General features: G+C 37.2%; 1 protein-coding gene across 2 annotated transcripts in view; it reads right to left on the reverse strand.

Annotated features, from left to right (window-relative positions):
* Positions 1-826: 826 nt before the first annotated feature.
* The window catches only part of dicer1.L (dicer 1, ribonuclease III L homeolog), a 45707-nt gene continuing 29138 nt past the window's right edge, over positions 827-17395 (reverse strand). For both annotated transcript variants that reach the window (XM_018230460.2, XM_018230461.2), the window contains exons 16-28: positions 15707-15886; positions 13907-14120; positions 12913-13066; positions 11987-12169; positions 11395-11500; positions 10431-10606; positions 8650-9382; positions 7855-8007; positions 6087-6957; positions 4604-4872; positions 2935-3097; positions 2605-2680; positions 827-1492 (exon numbers count right to left, since the gene is read on the reverse strand). In XM_018230460.2, the coding sequence (XP_018085949.1) occupies positions 1327-1492; positions 2605-2680; positions 2935-3097; positions 4604-4872; positions 6087-6957; positions 7855-8007; positions 8650-9382; positions 10431-10606; positions 11395-11500; positions 11987-12169; positions 12913-13066; positions 13907-14120; positions 15707-15886 (3444 nt within the window). In that variant the 3' untranslated portion in view covers positions 827-1326. The remainder of the gene's footprint in view (positions 1493-2604; positions 2681-2934; positions 3098-4603; positions 4873-6086; positions 6958-7854; positions 8008-8649; positions 9383-10430; positions 10607-11394; positions 11501-11986; positions 12170-12912; positions 13067-13906; positions 14121-15706; positions 15887-17395) is intronic.

The following is a 17395-nucleotide window of genomic DNA, read 5'->3' on the forward strand; positions in this document are numbered from 1 at the left end:
AAAGACTAAAACGACACAACCTCAATTGCCCACATAATTCACATCAGTTTCAGCTTTTCCTTTTGGGAATACTTTCCATGCAGTTTTAGAATGGAAGTTAAAATAAATCCACTATTGCCTTCTACAAAATGGTTCAAGTCTTTATGCAGCAGTATTTCCTTCAGTGCTGACAAGGGGAACAACAACGCACGTCGTCGTTTACCGTCAAACACTTAAAGGGGTTCAGTTACAAGCCAGTCCCAAATGTAGAACCTTCTTGCATTCCATAATGGGAAGTCAGAGTATGTCGGGATCTGAAAGCTCACAGAATTAAGAAGCGACAGCATTAGGAAGTAACCCAATTTCATTTTCAGATATTTGTGTTATAAAAAAAATAAAATAAAACTAATCATTTAACCCATTTTGTCACCCTAAAACCTTATTTATGCAATACATGTACAGTCACTTATCCAACTTCCCACAATGCTGTCTCAATTTAAGTGCAATGCTGCTTATTAATACCATCACTTCTGAATGGTGTGCAGGGAGGAAACATGGCTGAGGTACTGCCTCTAACCAAATTATCCAATACAGCTTATAAAGAGGTTTCCAAAATGATGAATGAAAAATACATCTCTGCATCTGCTGAGAATACATCTATATATCTATATTTGTGTGTGTGTGTGTGTGTGTGTGTGTGTGTGTGTGTGTGTGTGTGTGTGTGTGTGTGTGTGTGTGTGTGTGTGTGTGTGTGTGTGTGTGTGTGTGTGTGTGTGTGTGTGTGTGTGTGTGTGTGTGTGTGTGTGTGTGTGTGTGTGTGTGTGTGTGTGTGTGTGTGTGTGTGTGTGTGTGTAGACATACTTATGTGTGTGGGTGTGTAATATCATGTATATAATTTACACATACTGTATATATATATATATATACCCACACACTTTTTTTTCATTCACGTATTTCGAGGCACAAGTTGAACCCTTTATGCACTTAAACCCAAAACCAAAAGGAGCAGATCTTAGTTAGAAATAGGAATGGGAAAGACATAAAGCACTCGTGATTAACCAAAGCAAAAGGGAGAAAAGAAGACAAGATTGAGTTGGAGCAAAACATAAAATGCTTTTCCCCTCCCACAGTGCCCTGCAGGAGGAGAGGCTTACAACTTGTCTCCCAAATACGCATCCTTTCCGTTGTCTATTAGGTGCCTGAACATAATAAAATCTATTTTTTGTTCCTCTTAGAACACAATTCCATTGTAGAGGTGTCAAAAGTATGATCAGAAATTCTGCCTTTCTGGAGGATAGAGCTCAGCTTTGGGATGAATTCTCTTCCGGCAGTGAAGAGCAGGAATACTCAGCTGTTGGGGACCTGAGATTGATTTGCTTTGAGGCTTCTTAGTGCTCTCCTGGCTGCTGCAGATTTGGCAATTCTGTAACTTCTTCCAACTCCTTTAAATTTTCCTTTTCCAACAACTTCCACTGTCACTCTGACTTTTCCATCGTATGTTCTTTCAGCCGGACTGAAAGAATCAAGACAAAAAAACTTGCAATCATTCCCTAACAAATGATATCATCACTGTGATAATTTCATTGTGTTGTAGACTTGTCTTTGGTATGCAATGGAAATCAAAGCACAAGAATAACAAACAATTGTACTTGAATATCAGTTTAACACAAAGTATGAAAATAAACACAAAAACCAACAATATTTAAAACAAAAACCAACTTCGATAACAACAAAAAAACAGAATCTAATTTGTTACACTGATTTTTGGAGCAAAAAAGCACAATAATTTCATTAAACCTACACTGAACTGTCAAGTGCTAGCATGTGGCACATTACTTACCTATTATTTAATGTTTTTTGTGCATGTAATAAAGTTATTAAAATGTTTTTAATCATTTGTATCTGAATAAAACAAACATAAGATTCCTATAGGACCAATACGGGCAAATCTTGAGTGCTAAGAATAATAAGAAACTTGATAAAGGGCCATTGTTTAGCTTGAAACGTTGTAACTGTCCAGATCATAACGCAAAAAAGTAGCAAAATAAAGGCTTTTTAACAGAAATCCTTGATGGTGCTGTCTGCTACAGTTTGTTTGGAAATCCTGAGTGCTAATGCATGATGCAGCTTTAGCAAGTAATGCCTATAGTAGCCTGAAGGGCTAGATATTGACCGGTAGTTTCATGAGAGTAGAGTATTTTGTATCTCATATGTGGTTATATGGAAGTTTAAATAAATAATCTTATATACTTAGATATGGTAGCCGGTGTAAAAAAATAAAGGTTTTATTGTATTTGACTTAATGTTTTATGTACTTGATGAAAAATTATTATTAGAGGTGCTCTTTCCCCTAAGTTAGTATAGGTTTCTACTGCAGCTGGAAATGAGGAGGTTAGTGGTTTAATTAGTCTTAAAGATCATAAAAAGAAGACAACTGTTCTCAAAGGTGGAACTAAACTAAACAGCATAAATGGTTTAAAACTCTTAAACAAATGCATGTTCTAAGAGAACACAGATTTAAAAAGCCAAAAGAGACTAAAGCATGTCAAATTATTTTTCCTCTCTTCGCTAACAAAAATTCAGAGCAACATTTCCTATTTGCAGTGCCTCAAATATTTAGCTCACCTGAATTTAGCAGTTTCAGGCTCCATTTCCAGCAATTCTCTCACTGGGGAACGAGGAACATTAGCAGAGAATTTTTCTGTAGAGACAAATGAGTTGAATTAGTTCAAATGTAAGTAAAATACAGAAACAGATATTTTTGTGCATGTAAAGTAACAATAGAAACAGCGTAGTTTTTTTTTTTTTTAAAAAGCATTCACACACTTTACAAAAGTGTGGAAACCTCTGGAAAAGAAATATTGAAAAGTGCTCTTTCACAAGCACAAGCAATGAGCCCTTACACCAGAACAGGTACAATAACTACACATGTATGGTCTTAAAGTATGAGTTTACCAATTAGTGGATGCATCATAGGATAGTACACACGCCATACAGTTTCCAACGACATGCCGCTGTCCATATAAATAGCTCCCGCAAGTGACTCAAATATGTCTCCCATTGCTTTTGGGACTTCAATATCCTCTTCTTTCTCTTCGTCTTCTTCAGACCTACGTAACTATTAAAAAGACATGACAATTGTAATGTCCACAATTATAGAATAATGGTTCAGCTACATTAACGAATATTCAGTATAATGACTTTATAAACAGAAAGGCATTTTATTTTAAAGGGTAAAAAACTATTTTGTTTTTTCCAATAGTTGTGTGTGTTACATGGTTAAGTTCTCCACAGAGAAGCATGTTATTAAAATGAATGCCAACACTCAAGTCTTTTTGAGAATGTACTGTTGTTAACACAGCTCAGCACATAACTTTTCCATCTTGGAGAAAACAACTGGATTTGATTGTGTTTTGAAGTTAAACTAATTTTGCTGGACATAAAAAAAAAAAAAAAAAAAAACAATAGTTTTCATAAATGTGCAAGTTGAAACTTTATTAATGACTGTGAAAACAATTTTGCTGGAATTGTGATAAAGTTTGAATAGATCTGACCCAAAGTGACAAACAATCAGTATATGGTAATTTTTATTTACTGCCTTGCAGCTTGGCCCAAGTTTTTGGGCTAAAATGTTTTTCTAACGCTCGCTTAAGCAGAATATTGAAAATATTTTAAAACACATTGTTTTGTCACTTCCACAGCGAGTCCTGTTTTTTCCTGTGGGGGGGCCAGATTCTGATCCAGAGTGTATATCTAGAGGTCCTGCCTTAAAGCAATACAGGGATTTCCGTTTGTCAGAAAGGAAATGGAAATATATAGTCATATATATATCTCCAGGGTCAGATAAAAGCAACAACATCTCTCCATCAGTAAATTAAAGTTTGATCCCTCAGAAGGATCATATACAGAATCATACATTGTTTTTAGGTAAACATAAACTATGGGAAAAATGTATTAATTAGAATCATGTGGTGTTGGGACATGGACAGCATATAAAGCGTTAACTATTCTTCTTGTAGCATAGGTGACAATTCCCTCTTTCTGATGTGGAGCTCTCACCCTCAAACATGACTGGGAAGACTAGTAGATAGCCTTGCATTAGCTGTGCAAACATGCTATGCATTTCCAGTGATTATAATTTCATACTGGAGTCCAACAAATATTTTAACTGTAGTAAATGGTGTCCCTGCCCACATGAAATGAGGAAGAATGGTGTGCTTAATGGTAGGTGGGCTCAACATAAAAATGTGAGTATGAGAAACAGACCAAGGAAGAAAAAAAAAAGTCGTACTTCTTGGCATATGCCGGTTACTTGCTTTCTAAGGGCTTTAGAGATGTGGATTCCTACATTTCCTTTAAACAAGAGTATGCACTTTGCACAAATTAAATGAATTCTGCTCCATCATTCATTCTCCACTGGCTTCAGGTATATTAAATCCCTTGGAAACTTTGCAGCTTTGTGTTAGAAGAATGTGAGGGTGTATAACAGGCTGAACAGTAACCAAAAGGGCAGCAACTACTTACTTATTTAAACAGATCTCATGGGTAATATCATTGGCTAGGATAATATTTTGCCCAAGCATTGCTCCACATACTTGTAAAAATTCAGCAGTATTTTACCCACCTCAGAATCCATCCCTTGCATTTCATTTTTTTCAAGCTGAAATTGCACAAAATCATCAATTACATGGAACAGTTCAGGAGAGATGGCCTTGAAGTATTTATGGTAGTCATATTTCACAGCTAGAGATGCAAATATGGTGTTATTCACAAGAGCAGAACGCAGGTCAGTGAGGACTCCTGGTGAGTGCTGGCGTGGGTCTTCATAAAGGTGCTTAGTAATGAGGTAGTCCAAAATTGCATCTCCAAGAAATTCTAAACGCTGGTAGCAATCTTACATACAAAGAGATGATAGGAAAAAAAAAAGAATAAAAACAAAAATTACTTGGCAAGTGCTTCCAATGATGACCAGTCATTGCTCCGCCTGAAACTTCGACCTTCTGCAATGATCTATGGTCACGTGATAAATGGATGATCAGCACGACCAGTCAGCATTTTAGTTGATGTTTTAAGGAGCAATATATTGACAACAAGCAATAATAATAACTAGCAATTATATTGAAGGATTTCTTATGTTAACCTCAGTCACTCATTGACTTGGGCAACCCACACACACTGTGCACAATATTTCAGGTATGCTATTAAAACATTTTGTACTGCAATGATGCACAACATAAGCAATTTTTTTCTTTTAAGAATTAAACATTTTAAAGGGTTAGAAGTGTATTTGTACCTTTGAAAGGAATTCTGTCATGAGAAAACATTTTTTTTAATTAAATGCATCAGCTAATAGCACTCCTCCAGCAGAATCCTGCATTGAAATTGGTTTTTCAAAAGAGCAAACAGATTTGTTTATATTTAATTTTGAAATCGGACATGGGGCCAGACATGTTCGTTTCCTAGGTGCCCTCGGTCATGTTACTTGTGCTCTGATAAACTTCAGTCACTCTTTACTGTTGCACAACAAGTAAGAGAGGTGTCCCCCTCCCCCCTTTCACCCCAGTAGCCTATAAACAGAACAATGGTAATGTAACAAGATAACTGCTCCACTCCCCGACACAAAATAACCGCTCCCCTATTGATAGGAGAACAGCAATCAATAGTAAAAATCCAAGCCCCACTGCGGCACCTTCAATAACACTGAGTTGGAGAAACAACAGGTTATCTGAAAGCAGTTCCATAGTGAAGTGCTGGATCTTTTCTGAAAGAACAGGACTAGGCAAAATTACCCAAGATGGCTGCATACCATCATATCATCATATGAAAAAAAAAAAATTACACTTGCTCATTATTTGGTAGACTGAATTATTTGCAGTGTAAAAAGTTTAATTTAGAAATAAAAACTATCATAAAAACCATGACAGAATTACTTTAAACTGGGCCACAGGAGGCTAAACTAAACTAAATGGCAGGACTGAACATGCAGGAAGAACTGGGTAAGTTTAGAGTAACATTACAATTTTACACCAGCTAAGCTGACCGAATCACCAATATAGAACAGAAATATGGCAATGGATGTGTGCTTACACCCCATTTATACTACTTACCAGTTATAGTATTGTAGTGGTAAGAGGCATGTGTAAAAGCCTGTAGAAGGTAGGCCTTGTTTTTAAATGGATAGTTTATTTTCTTCTCAAAGTTCTCAAAACCAGATATTAGATGGTCAAGGGTTTTTTCAGCATCTGGGTGCTCAAACATACACCTCGGAGGGATCTTTAAATAACCGTATTCCACGCCTTTGCAAGAAGACAGCTCAGAGTTAAGAGTGCAGATGTCTCTGGTGCTTGTTTTCTGGTAAGATGATGATGCACTAATGGAATTTGTGCTAGTAACAGACCTTCTTACTTGTGGGAGCACTTTTAAGCCCAAAGAACAAAGAAACAGTTGCGCAGCTCTCTCACCACAACTGGTCAGATAGCAGCCTAATAAAGCCTCTACACAGTCAGCAATACTTTTGTCTGCAATACACTGCTCTGTGTGTAGGTCATACGAAATGGACTGCTTTCCAACATCAGTTCCACAGTTCTCTTCCGATGGATTCCAAAAGCCTACTACAAAGTCATCCTCCTCTACAGCCTTGCTGGGATCCAAATAACACATGGCATCCCAAGAACTGTAATCAAAATCATCAAATTCAGAAGGAAACTGAGCACTTTCCAGTAGAGGTTTCTTTGGTGCCCTCCATTCATAATTCTGGTCTGGGGGTGCAAATGAAGACAGAGGTATTTTCTTCACAAATGCCCCAGATCCCATTAACATGCTGTCAATGAATTTTATATGCTCTTGATCATATTCTAGAAAGTCATCATCAAAATCGGTTTCCTCTTTTGGATTCCTCCACATAAGATCTTCATCTTCTTCATCATCATCATCAAAGTCTTCATCAATTTTGCCATTAGCCATCACACCCTCACCAGACTGCAGTCAAAACATAAGTTAAAACTTATTCAGAGATAAAACAGATACATTCCGCAGTTACAAACACATGGATTAAATAGTACTGCTGCTAAAAGTCTTATCTATTTTAATCTATTTTTATACATGCTTCATTTTTATAATCGTCAGAACTATGCTCAGTCTTCTTGTGTAAGGTAAAAAAACTTTAAACTATCCATGATGTCAGTAAATTGACTACAAGAGTTAATAGCATCTGTAAAAAATTACCCCAAATAAGCACAACACAGTGTGGCACAGAACAGCCTCAATGGGCATTACACTCCACACAGAGTCCCCAAAATTGCATTATGACGTCCCCAAATATTTAAAACCAATATTGCACTCAAAAATACAACATAAAGCATTGTAAAAAGCAGTGGCCACTAAAGCGTTCAAGAACAAACTGCACTGCCGAATATAGCCTTCCAGTTTTATTATGTATTATTATTATAATATTGTTGTTCTCGTTTGTTTATATCTTTTCTCATCTATATAAAGTTTCTTTTCTTTCTGCCATATCTCTTCTTGTCTCACGTCTTATCCTCTTCCGTTTGGGCTATCTTTCCCTTCCTTTTACATTTAAACCCCTTTTGCTTCTGTTCATTAAGCCCTTCCTCATCTTATAAAATCCCAGACCATCCTCTTCTTCTTTCCCTCTTCACTAATAGGACAATACCCCATTGTCGTTTGCTTTCTGAATGTTGATTTTATTTTACAGAAGGAATTGAGAACAATTAATTGATGGCATTATAACTTTCTTTCCTAAACCTTAAAAATACATCATAAACTACCAAAAAATGTTAGTGGCTTACAAATAAAACTACATTGTGACTGGGAGCATATTTAAAACAATATTCAGAGGACATTTACACAACTCACCGTTTCATTACTTTCCCACTTATCAGAACTCTTGTCCTGGTTAACAATATAACCAGGGGGAAGCCAGTTAACAGGTGGATCGAAAATGGACACCACCATCCGGCTGGGTGAGCCTTTCTTTTTTCCAAGCCGATAAAGGTTACAGTTACTGACCTACCACAAACAAAGACATCATTAGAATTAGAAAAATTTCAGCAATAACCGTCTAATCCTTTTCTCTGTCAACAGATAGGACTTGACTGAAGACCATTGTTGCTTTAGCAAAAAATATCCCAATTGTTTTCAGAAGCCAAAACAAAGCAGAGGTTTTAACAGAAGCCAAAGCAAAGCATAGGTTTTAACAGAAGCCACATATTTAAATGGAACAAAACACAAAGTATCAGCAAGGCTTTTTTTTCATGTGAGGTTCAGATAGCTTAAGTGTATCGTCTGGTTAGGGTTAAATATCATGTTTCATGGGACTGTGGTTCGAAAATGTAATCTATACTTTACATAAGTCTCTAGACTATGTATAATGGATGATGTAGAACAGCACTGTGAATATACAAATTATATACTGGTATATATATTTGTTTTTGGTTTAATTAAATTATTTGTGCTACAAGTAACTCCTTTCTTGTTAGAAGTTACCCCTTAAACTTTTTGCTAGCTACAGGTTCTATTGTTATACCAGTGTTCAGCATGTTGTGAATGTTTACCTTTGATAATGATGAGTTGAACAATAAACATAGGGAAAGAACCCACATATTGCAAAAATATCAAGAGATACAACTATTCAATACTACCCCATCTTACCTTCTTGCTGCGCATATAGGACAGACGACCCTCATGAGCATCAGGGTATGTGCAGAACAGATATGTGGTAATGGCATGTTTCAAGAATGAGTCACCAAGCATTTCAAGACGCTCCAGATTGAAACCATCACTTGCATTGGACAGAGTCAAGGCCTGAAGGATAAGACCAGGGTTGGGGCCAAGAGTTTTTGAAGAGTACCCATTGGAAAGCCCACTTTCATATTGCATGTCTGAAGTACAGGTGCTGGGGCACTCATCTGAGGTAGGTTTGCTGACATTTCCATCAAGAAACTTTTTGCTCAGAGTACATTCATTAAGTATGGGCTGGTTCTCCTTAGGTAAATTCTGAATGTGAAACGAGGTAGATTTTTCAGGTATTTCCTGCGTGCAGGCAATTCGTTCATCCTTCTGGAAACACACACCACTTTCTGCTTCCGAATCACTGGTAACACCATTGCAAGAAACACCATTAATTGCTTTGTAATCCTCAGAGAAGCAAACCCCTCGGAGGTCACTCAGAGATTTCTGACATAGCGGTGTGCAGTTCACAGACATTTGGTCATTAGTTTGCGTGTAGATTACATGATTAGCAGCTGAACTTGTAGCACTGTCAGGGACCATGGTTGTATTGAGTCTGCAGTCACCTTCACTTTCGACAGCTGAGGAGCTTTGACTAGAGATGAATGTTTTACTGTCTATAGACCTTTTCCATCCAAAATCCAAATTTGGGTATCTGAAAAATTACACACATACTGTTTGAGGTAGAAAAGATACTTACAAAGCATTTATAAAGAAGGATAGTTGCACTTTAAATCTTTTTGAAAAACATCACGCAAGGCATAAAACTAAACATTTAAAAAAGTACTAAACCCCAAAATCAAATATGGGTAGAAATGTTGTATTTCAGATATTAAACTTACTGCACCAGCCTAAATGCTAACAGTAATGATTCAGGCCTTTAATGTTTTCACAGAAGCTCACTAACTCTGAGCATGTGCAGTGCCACTGACACTAACAAAATCTGTGTGTTCTGGGCAGCTGTTGATAAGCTGGCTGAGGAAAAGCATCAAGGAGAAAGTGAAGTTCTTTGTCATAGAAGCTAATGCTATAGGGCTGATTATTAGATTCTCAAGCAACTTGCACTGGTTTTTGAACTCTCAAGTAATGAGTCTGAATTACTAATTTGCCTTAACATTTATATTCTATATTTACAGTATATTGTGAGTCCGTTCCAAAGCACAGGTGCAACTAACAGCAGCGGCAGAGAAAAAGATGGGGAACTACTAAGGGTGAATTTGGAGGCACAGGTCTTCACTGCTAAAGTGCTGTGGTTGCATTTGGCTGCTACAGAACCCCAAAATATAATATGCAGCATTACTAGCCTAAGTGTTTGTTGAGCTTTAGTTCTCTTTAACTACTAATAAATACTAGATGAAACAGATAATCAAATTATTGCTGTGGTTACAATAACTTTGTCTTTTGAATTAGTGTTGCAAAATAATGTGGGGACAGTGAATGCAGTTATATACTGTATGTCAGGCTTCATATCATCAGAGCCAAAGTGGTTTAGTCTGATGGGACAGTGTGGGACACTGATAGGACAGTGAGTGACAGTGAGTGACGGACTGGGCTTTGGTGCACAAAGAAAAGTTTGTATGTATGTAAATACACCTTGACTGCCAGTGCCTTTTTGGATCATCATTCTAACCAATTCTCTCTCCAAGGAACAGTTCACTAGTTCTATTAGGAATTTGTATGCCACTGACATACTGAAACCTTACCGGAAGTCTTCAGGAAGAGATTTGACCCCTACTCCAGCATCAATAGCGGTTTGGGCTCTCAGTTCTTCTGCTGTAAGAAGGCAATGCAATCGATAAAGTATGCTTGGCAAGCAAACCGCTTTTCTCCATAAGGATGCTGGGACTGGATGTATAGCACAAAGCTCTGGAACCAGGATCTTTGAATAAAAAGCACACAGATAACATGTTAAAAGTCAGTAAACAAATATCCCCTCATAGTCTCGGAGATAAACACGTTGCCCATAGGTTTGGAACAGAGGAGGGTGGGGGTTTTAGGGGCAACGACCAACCCAAAAATTCTCTCCCGAAATATTTTCTCTAAAAGTTTAACTTCATTCAGAGTGACCAGTGTTTTTACCTATTCACGCAAAAAAACGCCACCATTTTCTTGCCTTTTGAGGGAGAAGAAGCTGATAGCTAGCATGATTTAAAACAGCCAATTGCGTTCAGCCTTTACACGCGCTTTACATAAAATGCCTTTCCGGATACCACTCACCACACCCTGCTGCTTCCTTGGAGAGGATCTGCTGTGCGGCACTGGCGGAGGTAAGCCTTTTTTCCTGCCTGCCACTTCCCCTGCCTAGACATGCCTGTGCAGCTCCTATACAGCGCTGCTGTGCTGTATCACCCCACACTGACATTCTCTGTGAACCTGTCAAAGTCCTGCAAAGCCCTTAAATGCCCTGCTCCTAGGGTATGCAAAAAGCTGTGCAGTTCACTGTGGAACACACACACATACATACATACAGAGATTCTCCTTTAGCATGCACTTAAGATTTAGTGCGAGGTAGAGGCTGCTAGGGTGTGGCCATAAAGCAGGTGTGACACAAAGAAAGTGGGCGTGACATATGCAAAGTGGGTGCAGCCTATTTTTTGCGCCTGCCGCTGTGTTGCACCGTCTTTTTTCCCCCCAAACAAAACCATCTTCTGCTGCCTATGACATTACCTGTTTGTTTTGTAAACTCTCCCATTTGGCTTTTCTCTTTTCAGCACTGCTTAGAGGGAGAGCTTTCCCCTTCTGATTCAGATGGCGAGGAGTCAGCAAATTAAGTCTTAAAGAAACAAATATATAAGATACTGAAAACGGTTGATTTACTGTAACCAAAAGGTAGTCACATACCTCCAAGGTGAATATAGAGACTTTCATTTCTAAACAGCACAAGTATGTCAACAGTTAGTTATTTAAAACACACCCATAAACTTTAACATTATGGTATACCCCAAGGATTAATGGACTAATGGAAATAGGTTATACTGATTTGATGACATTCTGTATCAACTTGAACTACTCAGACTCAAATTGCACATTTTTGCAATGCAGTTTGTTTATTGATGCCATTATTTTGAAGATCCAACATCAAATGTCTCATGAAATGCCAGCTACAGGAATAATGGCTAGTGGAGGGTTGAACTTAGATTTCAGAAAGATTTTTTTTTTTACTTTCATAAAATGAAACTTTATTGATATGCAGCAACATCTGCAGTTCATTACACAATTGTAACAAGTATCTGCACACTAGTAGGTTTTCTTTGCATACCTTGACGATGTGTGGTCCACATCCAAAAGTGGCTGATTGAGGTTTGTGAGATCGAGGTTATACTTTGTTTTGTAATATTCAGCAAATGTTTCATATTCAGGGGAAGGAAACTTGCTGAGTGGTGTAAGATCAGTGTATACATCAGCTACATAAAATCTGTGTGGCTGGTCAAAATTTCGATATCTAAAGATAAAACAGAAAAGGAATTAAAGACCCTTACAAGAATGTGTTGGGCTCTTCATGTGTAGCCAACTGCCCAGCCCCAATAGATTCAATAAAATATATATATTCAACAATTCACAAGACAGTACTCTACATAAAATTTTCTAGCAATATTCATTAAAAAGGAGAGCTGTAGCTATTTTAGTCTTCTGGGATATGACTCCAGTAACGTAACTTGGTGGGGGCGGGCCCTGGTGCGGGCCCACCCTCGTCTGCGCGATGTATCTTTGCGCCTGCAGCCGACTCCAGCCGGCTGCAGCGCACATGATCTTCCGGGGGGGGGCACTGCGGGGGTGCGGGCCCTGGCCCATTTGCACCCCCTGCTCCCCCGGTAGTTACGCCCCTGTATGACTCATTATAATGGTACCACAACAATTTAGAAAGTCTTGCATCCTACAGTTGATGATTAAGTAGATGTTCAAAATAAAAATTACAAATGAATCTTGTAAAACGCCAAATTGTTTTAGCAGTTTATAGTATTCTCTCTGGGCCCCGCCATCTCCAAACCAACAACCTTCAAGTATTTACATTTTTCTGAACAACACACAGTTGTCTACACTAAAAACATTGTAATGATAGCAAAGCAACAATTATATAATGTCTGATTGGCAGACTTAGATGTATTTTTGTCTTGAAAATATTGCAATATATGTAGAACATTAAAAGACAGACAAAAAAAAAAAAGGAAAAAAAAAGTTACTTGCCTTGGAATGATAACTGCATCCTGGTAGTCTTCTAATTTGAAAATAAAAGGACTTTCAGCTGAATACTGTGTATTAGGTATACCAGTACGTGCTTCTGATTTCTCAATATCTTCTACAAATTTGAAATCAATGTCCAAAGTGCCAGAATCATTTACTGAAAATTAGATAATGAAAGTTGAATTGTTCTAAGTCATGATTCACAGTATGTGCTCAGAAATATTGTATAGGGCAAACAAAAAATATTTCTCCAGTACTAAAATGACAAATACTTACTATACAGTGACATCTCTAACATCCTTACTCTAAAGACAGGTACACCAATATCACAGTTTTCTACAATCGTATACACTAGTTTTATGGCTGATCCTACTAGAAATGGTAAATTCAAACTCAGGACTTGTGAATGAAAACCTTCCAAATAGGTGTATCATTTGTCTCACAGTAATGTAAAAAATGTAGAACTTTAGTATTATTGTTATAATGTATATGTTAAAGCCTTTTGCAGCAGGATTCGGCCGAATCCTTGTGCCTGGCAGAACCGAATGCTAATTTGCATATGTAAATTATGGGCGGGTAGGGAAATCTCGTGACTTTTCAACACAAAAGAAGAATTTTTTCCACTTTTTCCTTTCCTGACACTAATTTGCATATGCAAATTCGGATTTGGTTCGGTATTCGGCCAAATCTTTCACCAAGGATTCAGGGATTCAGCCAAATCCCAAATAGTGGATTCGGTGCATCCCTACCTGCAAGACATTGCGAAGAACTGTATAGGAGATTCTCATTTTAAAATCTGCATTTTTTGAGTGATGATTGATTAAAAAAAAAGATAAAGCCAAATTCGTTAGCTGAATTAAAAGTGGCCCAAGTGGTGCATACCAAATGTAATCTCAAACTCAGAGAAGAACACTTCTCAACTATTTGTTCCATTACACAGTTTATAAAGTGTTACTCCTAAACACATTAAAAAAATACAGCAAAAAGATGCACTTACCAACATTAAGAGGTAGAACACAGTAAGCACAATCGGCTACTGTGGGTTTAAATTCTAGTGCAGGTTTCTCAAGACGAAGAATATGTGAAAAAATGTACTGGTGGAGTCTAGTAATGAGCTCAAGTTGTTCTAAGTTTAATGTAAAACCAGACTTCTTCAGTTCAATTGATATGGTCACCTCTCCTGAGCGAGTATAGACAGGAAAGTGAGGAATCTGAAAGAAATTGAAAAGATATAAAGAACCACAATTTATATGCAAAATGTAAGTGTCAAGAATGTGTCCTTTGCCCTATATAAACTGCTGCCCCAAGGAAACCCTGCCAAATGCAAACATCTGTTCGCTTAAATAAAGAGTTTTAAAGCTTACTTTATGTGTTTGATTTCGTTCTCTCTTATTCTGTCCCAGCATGCAAGCAAAACATAGAACAAATTTGTCAGCACATCTATTTGATCTGATTGCCCGACAGAATGATTAAACATGGCTAAATAAAGGTGATGTATCCCTACATCACAATAGGTATTTAGGTGGTAGCAAAATATAATAAAGCTCCTAGAAAAATAAATACTTTATACTCTCTCTTAGTACTGTGTACACGGCCAGTATACTTAAAAGGAGACATATAGCATAACTCAACATCCATATAATCTTGCAAGTAATAATAATAATAATAATAATAATAATATTATATGGTGCTGGTTTCACTATGGGCTAAAAAATATTTTAAAGGGATCCTGTCATCGGAAAACATGTTTTTTTCAAAACGCATCAGTTAATAGTGCTACTCCAGCAGACTTCTGCACTGAAATCCATTACTCAAAAGAGCAAACAGATTTTTTTATATTCAATTTTGAAATCTGACATGGGGCTAGACATTTTGTCAATTTCTGTTCTATAGTAAAGAGTGCTGCCAGCTCCCCTGCAGGGCCAGAACATTCAAGCAGCAAGTAGTTGAACAGATGGGTAGGACTAGGATTTTTCGATAAATCAGCCAAAAAACACATTCTAGAAAAAAGTATAAGGCACTGGCATATTCTTGTTTGTTTTTTTTGTTTTTTACAAAATACATCTCCTTTAAGAATGACTCATGGTTGTTAACCAAGTAAACTAGTAAAAAAAAAGTGTAAATGTTGTCAGTCAGAACCAATTTTTAATATTGCTTATTAATTAAAGAATGAATTAATAAAGAACAGCACTGGATTGCATTGGTTTATATCATATAAGATGCATCAAGTGGTGGGACAACAATAAATGTATATATAAAAATTTTCAAGATGAAAACCATGAGATGAAATTTCCCCACACATGTTTCTCTTTTGCACGCCACCATGTTTTATCAACACTGTTTTCTATTTGTAGGCATAAGTATTTTGCACTCCTGCCCTCTGAAAAGAGTTAAATTGGAGTTGCGTAGAATACAAATTTTCCAGTGTGTTAACACAATCTACATTCAGAACTATGCTCACAAAGCGAGATAAGTAGGTCAAGTTGGCAGTCAACATTCATCACTTGCATACATTCAACACGTGGGCATAAATGCATTGCTTATATCCTTAGGATTGAAGATTTGTAACCCCATCAGAACCAAGCAAGGCACAATGCCTGTTTGAGAATGCCTTGTACATGAGCAACAAAGAGAGGCTGGAACTATGAAGCACAGTTCATTTGATAAAAAAATAAAAATGTAATTACTATAAACATTAATGCACACAAAAGCATAAACAACAAATATAAAACAAGTACACAGACTTTGGTTCATGTGTTAAGCGATGCAATTGACAGATCCCCGTACACTGTAATACCTGAGGTATGGGTTTGGCAGTCAGTATTCCAAAACATCTTGTTGTGTCTTCAGGGGGATACAGTTTCCGTCTCCTAAAATTAAGTTCATCTGGTAGAGGAGTGGTTAATACCATTCCTATGACATACAAGTAACAAGGCTGACCGGGCTTGGGGTAGCTGTTCCGTAAACATTCAGGGATCTGCAAATTCAGACAATGACTGATTAATGACTTGAAAACCAAGTTTTTTCCTTTAATTTCACTTTTTAACAAATATCTTGCAATGTACAGTTCATCTAGGTTTTAAAGCAACAACTTTGCATGCATATGTGTGGGTTTTTTCTGAGACGTTGCTCTCAAATTTTGAAGGTTTTTTTGGACATTCCTTAAAGATTGTGCCACAGCAAAATGTTGGGGGTTTGACAGAGTTTCTATTTTAGCTATAGGTTGTCCTTTTGCTTGTAGTTGCATGAGTCAGCATTGAGATATGCTTTGGATTAGGGGTTCTTATGACTTGCTCTGCGATACATAGATCGATCCCTTGCTGCTCATTGTTTAGCTCATCTGTTCAAAATAATATACATTTTATTTCAATGCCTTCTCAGTGTAAATTCATGATGTGTGGGGTTGGTCCAGAATCTACAGCTTTACTGAAATTCAGGCAGGATTTGGCTGACAATCAATTCTAGGTAAAGTTTGCAGACCTAAATTTTCCCAGGATTAATGCTGTTTTGCTTTCAAATAAGGAGAGGGTTGTTTCAATCTAAATGACACCACCCAACCTCCTTAAAGGAAAACTATACCCTCAAAATGAACACTTAAAGTGGACCCGTCACCCAGACATAAAAATCTGTATAATAAAAGTCCTTTTTAAATTAAATATGAAAGCCAATTTCTTTTTTTTATTAAAGCATTCATAGCTGTTGTAAACTCATTTAAAAATATCAGCTGTCAATCAAATATTGCCTACCCCACCTCTATGCCTAGGCATAGAGGCGGGGCAAACAATTATTTTCACTTTCCATTCAGCACTTCCTAGATGTCACTGCTCTCTCAAATTCCCCCAGCTCTCTTAACGATTTAATTGTGTAACCAGGGCATGGGGATGGACATTGGGTCCCTGTCCCCTGGTGCACAAACAAGATTCTGAGATGATACAAGACTTGCCTTAATAACAGTGTCCACAAAATGGCTCCTTCCTGGTTAATATAATTATGAGTTCCCAGACTGATGGAAACAATATTCAAATAATTTATACAGTGTAATTAAAGTTCATTCTGCTTGACTAACATGATAAAATAGGATTTGGAATAATTTTGTTTGGGTGACGGGTCCCCTTTAAGCAACAGATATGAAGTGGCATATTAAAGAATCTTACCAAACTGGAATATATATTTAAGTAAATATTGCCCTTTTACATCTCTTGCCTTGAGCCACCATTTCGTGATGGTCTCTGTGCTGCCTCAGAGATCACCTGACCAGAAATACTTCAATTCTAACTGTAACAGGAAGAAGAGTGGAAGCAAAAGACACAACTCTGTCTGTTAATTGGCTCATGTGACCTAAAATGTATGGTTTGGTGTTTGTGAGTAGAATCCTACGATTCCAGGGGGCGGCCCTTATTTTTTTTAAATGGCAATTTTCTATTTATGATTACCCAATTGCACATACTACTAGAAAAGTATATTATTATGAAAATGGTTTATTTAC

This window comes from Xenopus laevis, chromosome 8L, assembly GCF_017654675.1.
Source record: "Xenopus laevis strain J_2021 chromosome 8L, Xenopus_laevis_v10.1, whole genome shotgun sequence".
NCBI lineage: Eukaryota > Metazoa > Chordata > Amphibia > Anura > Pipidae > Xenopus > Xenopus laevis.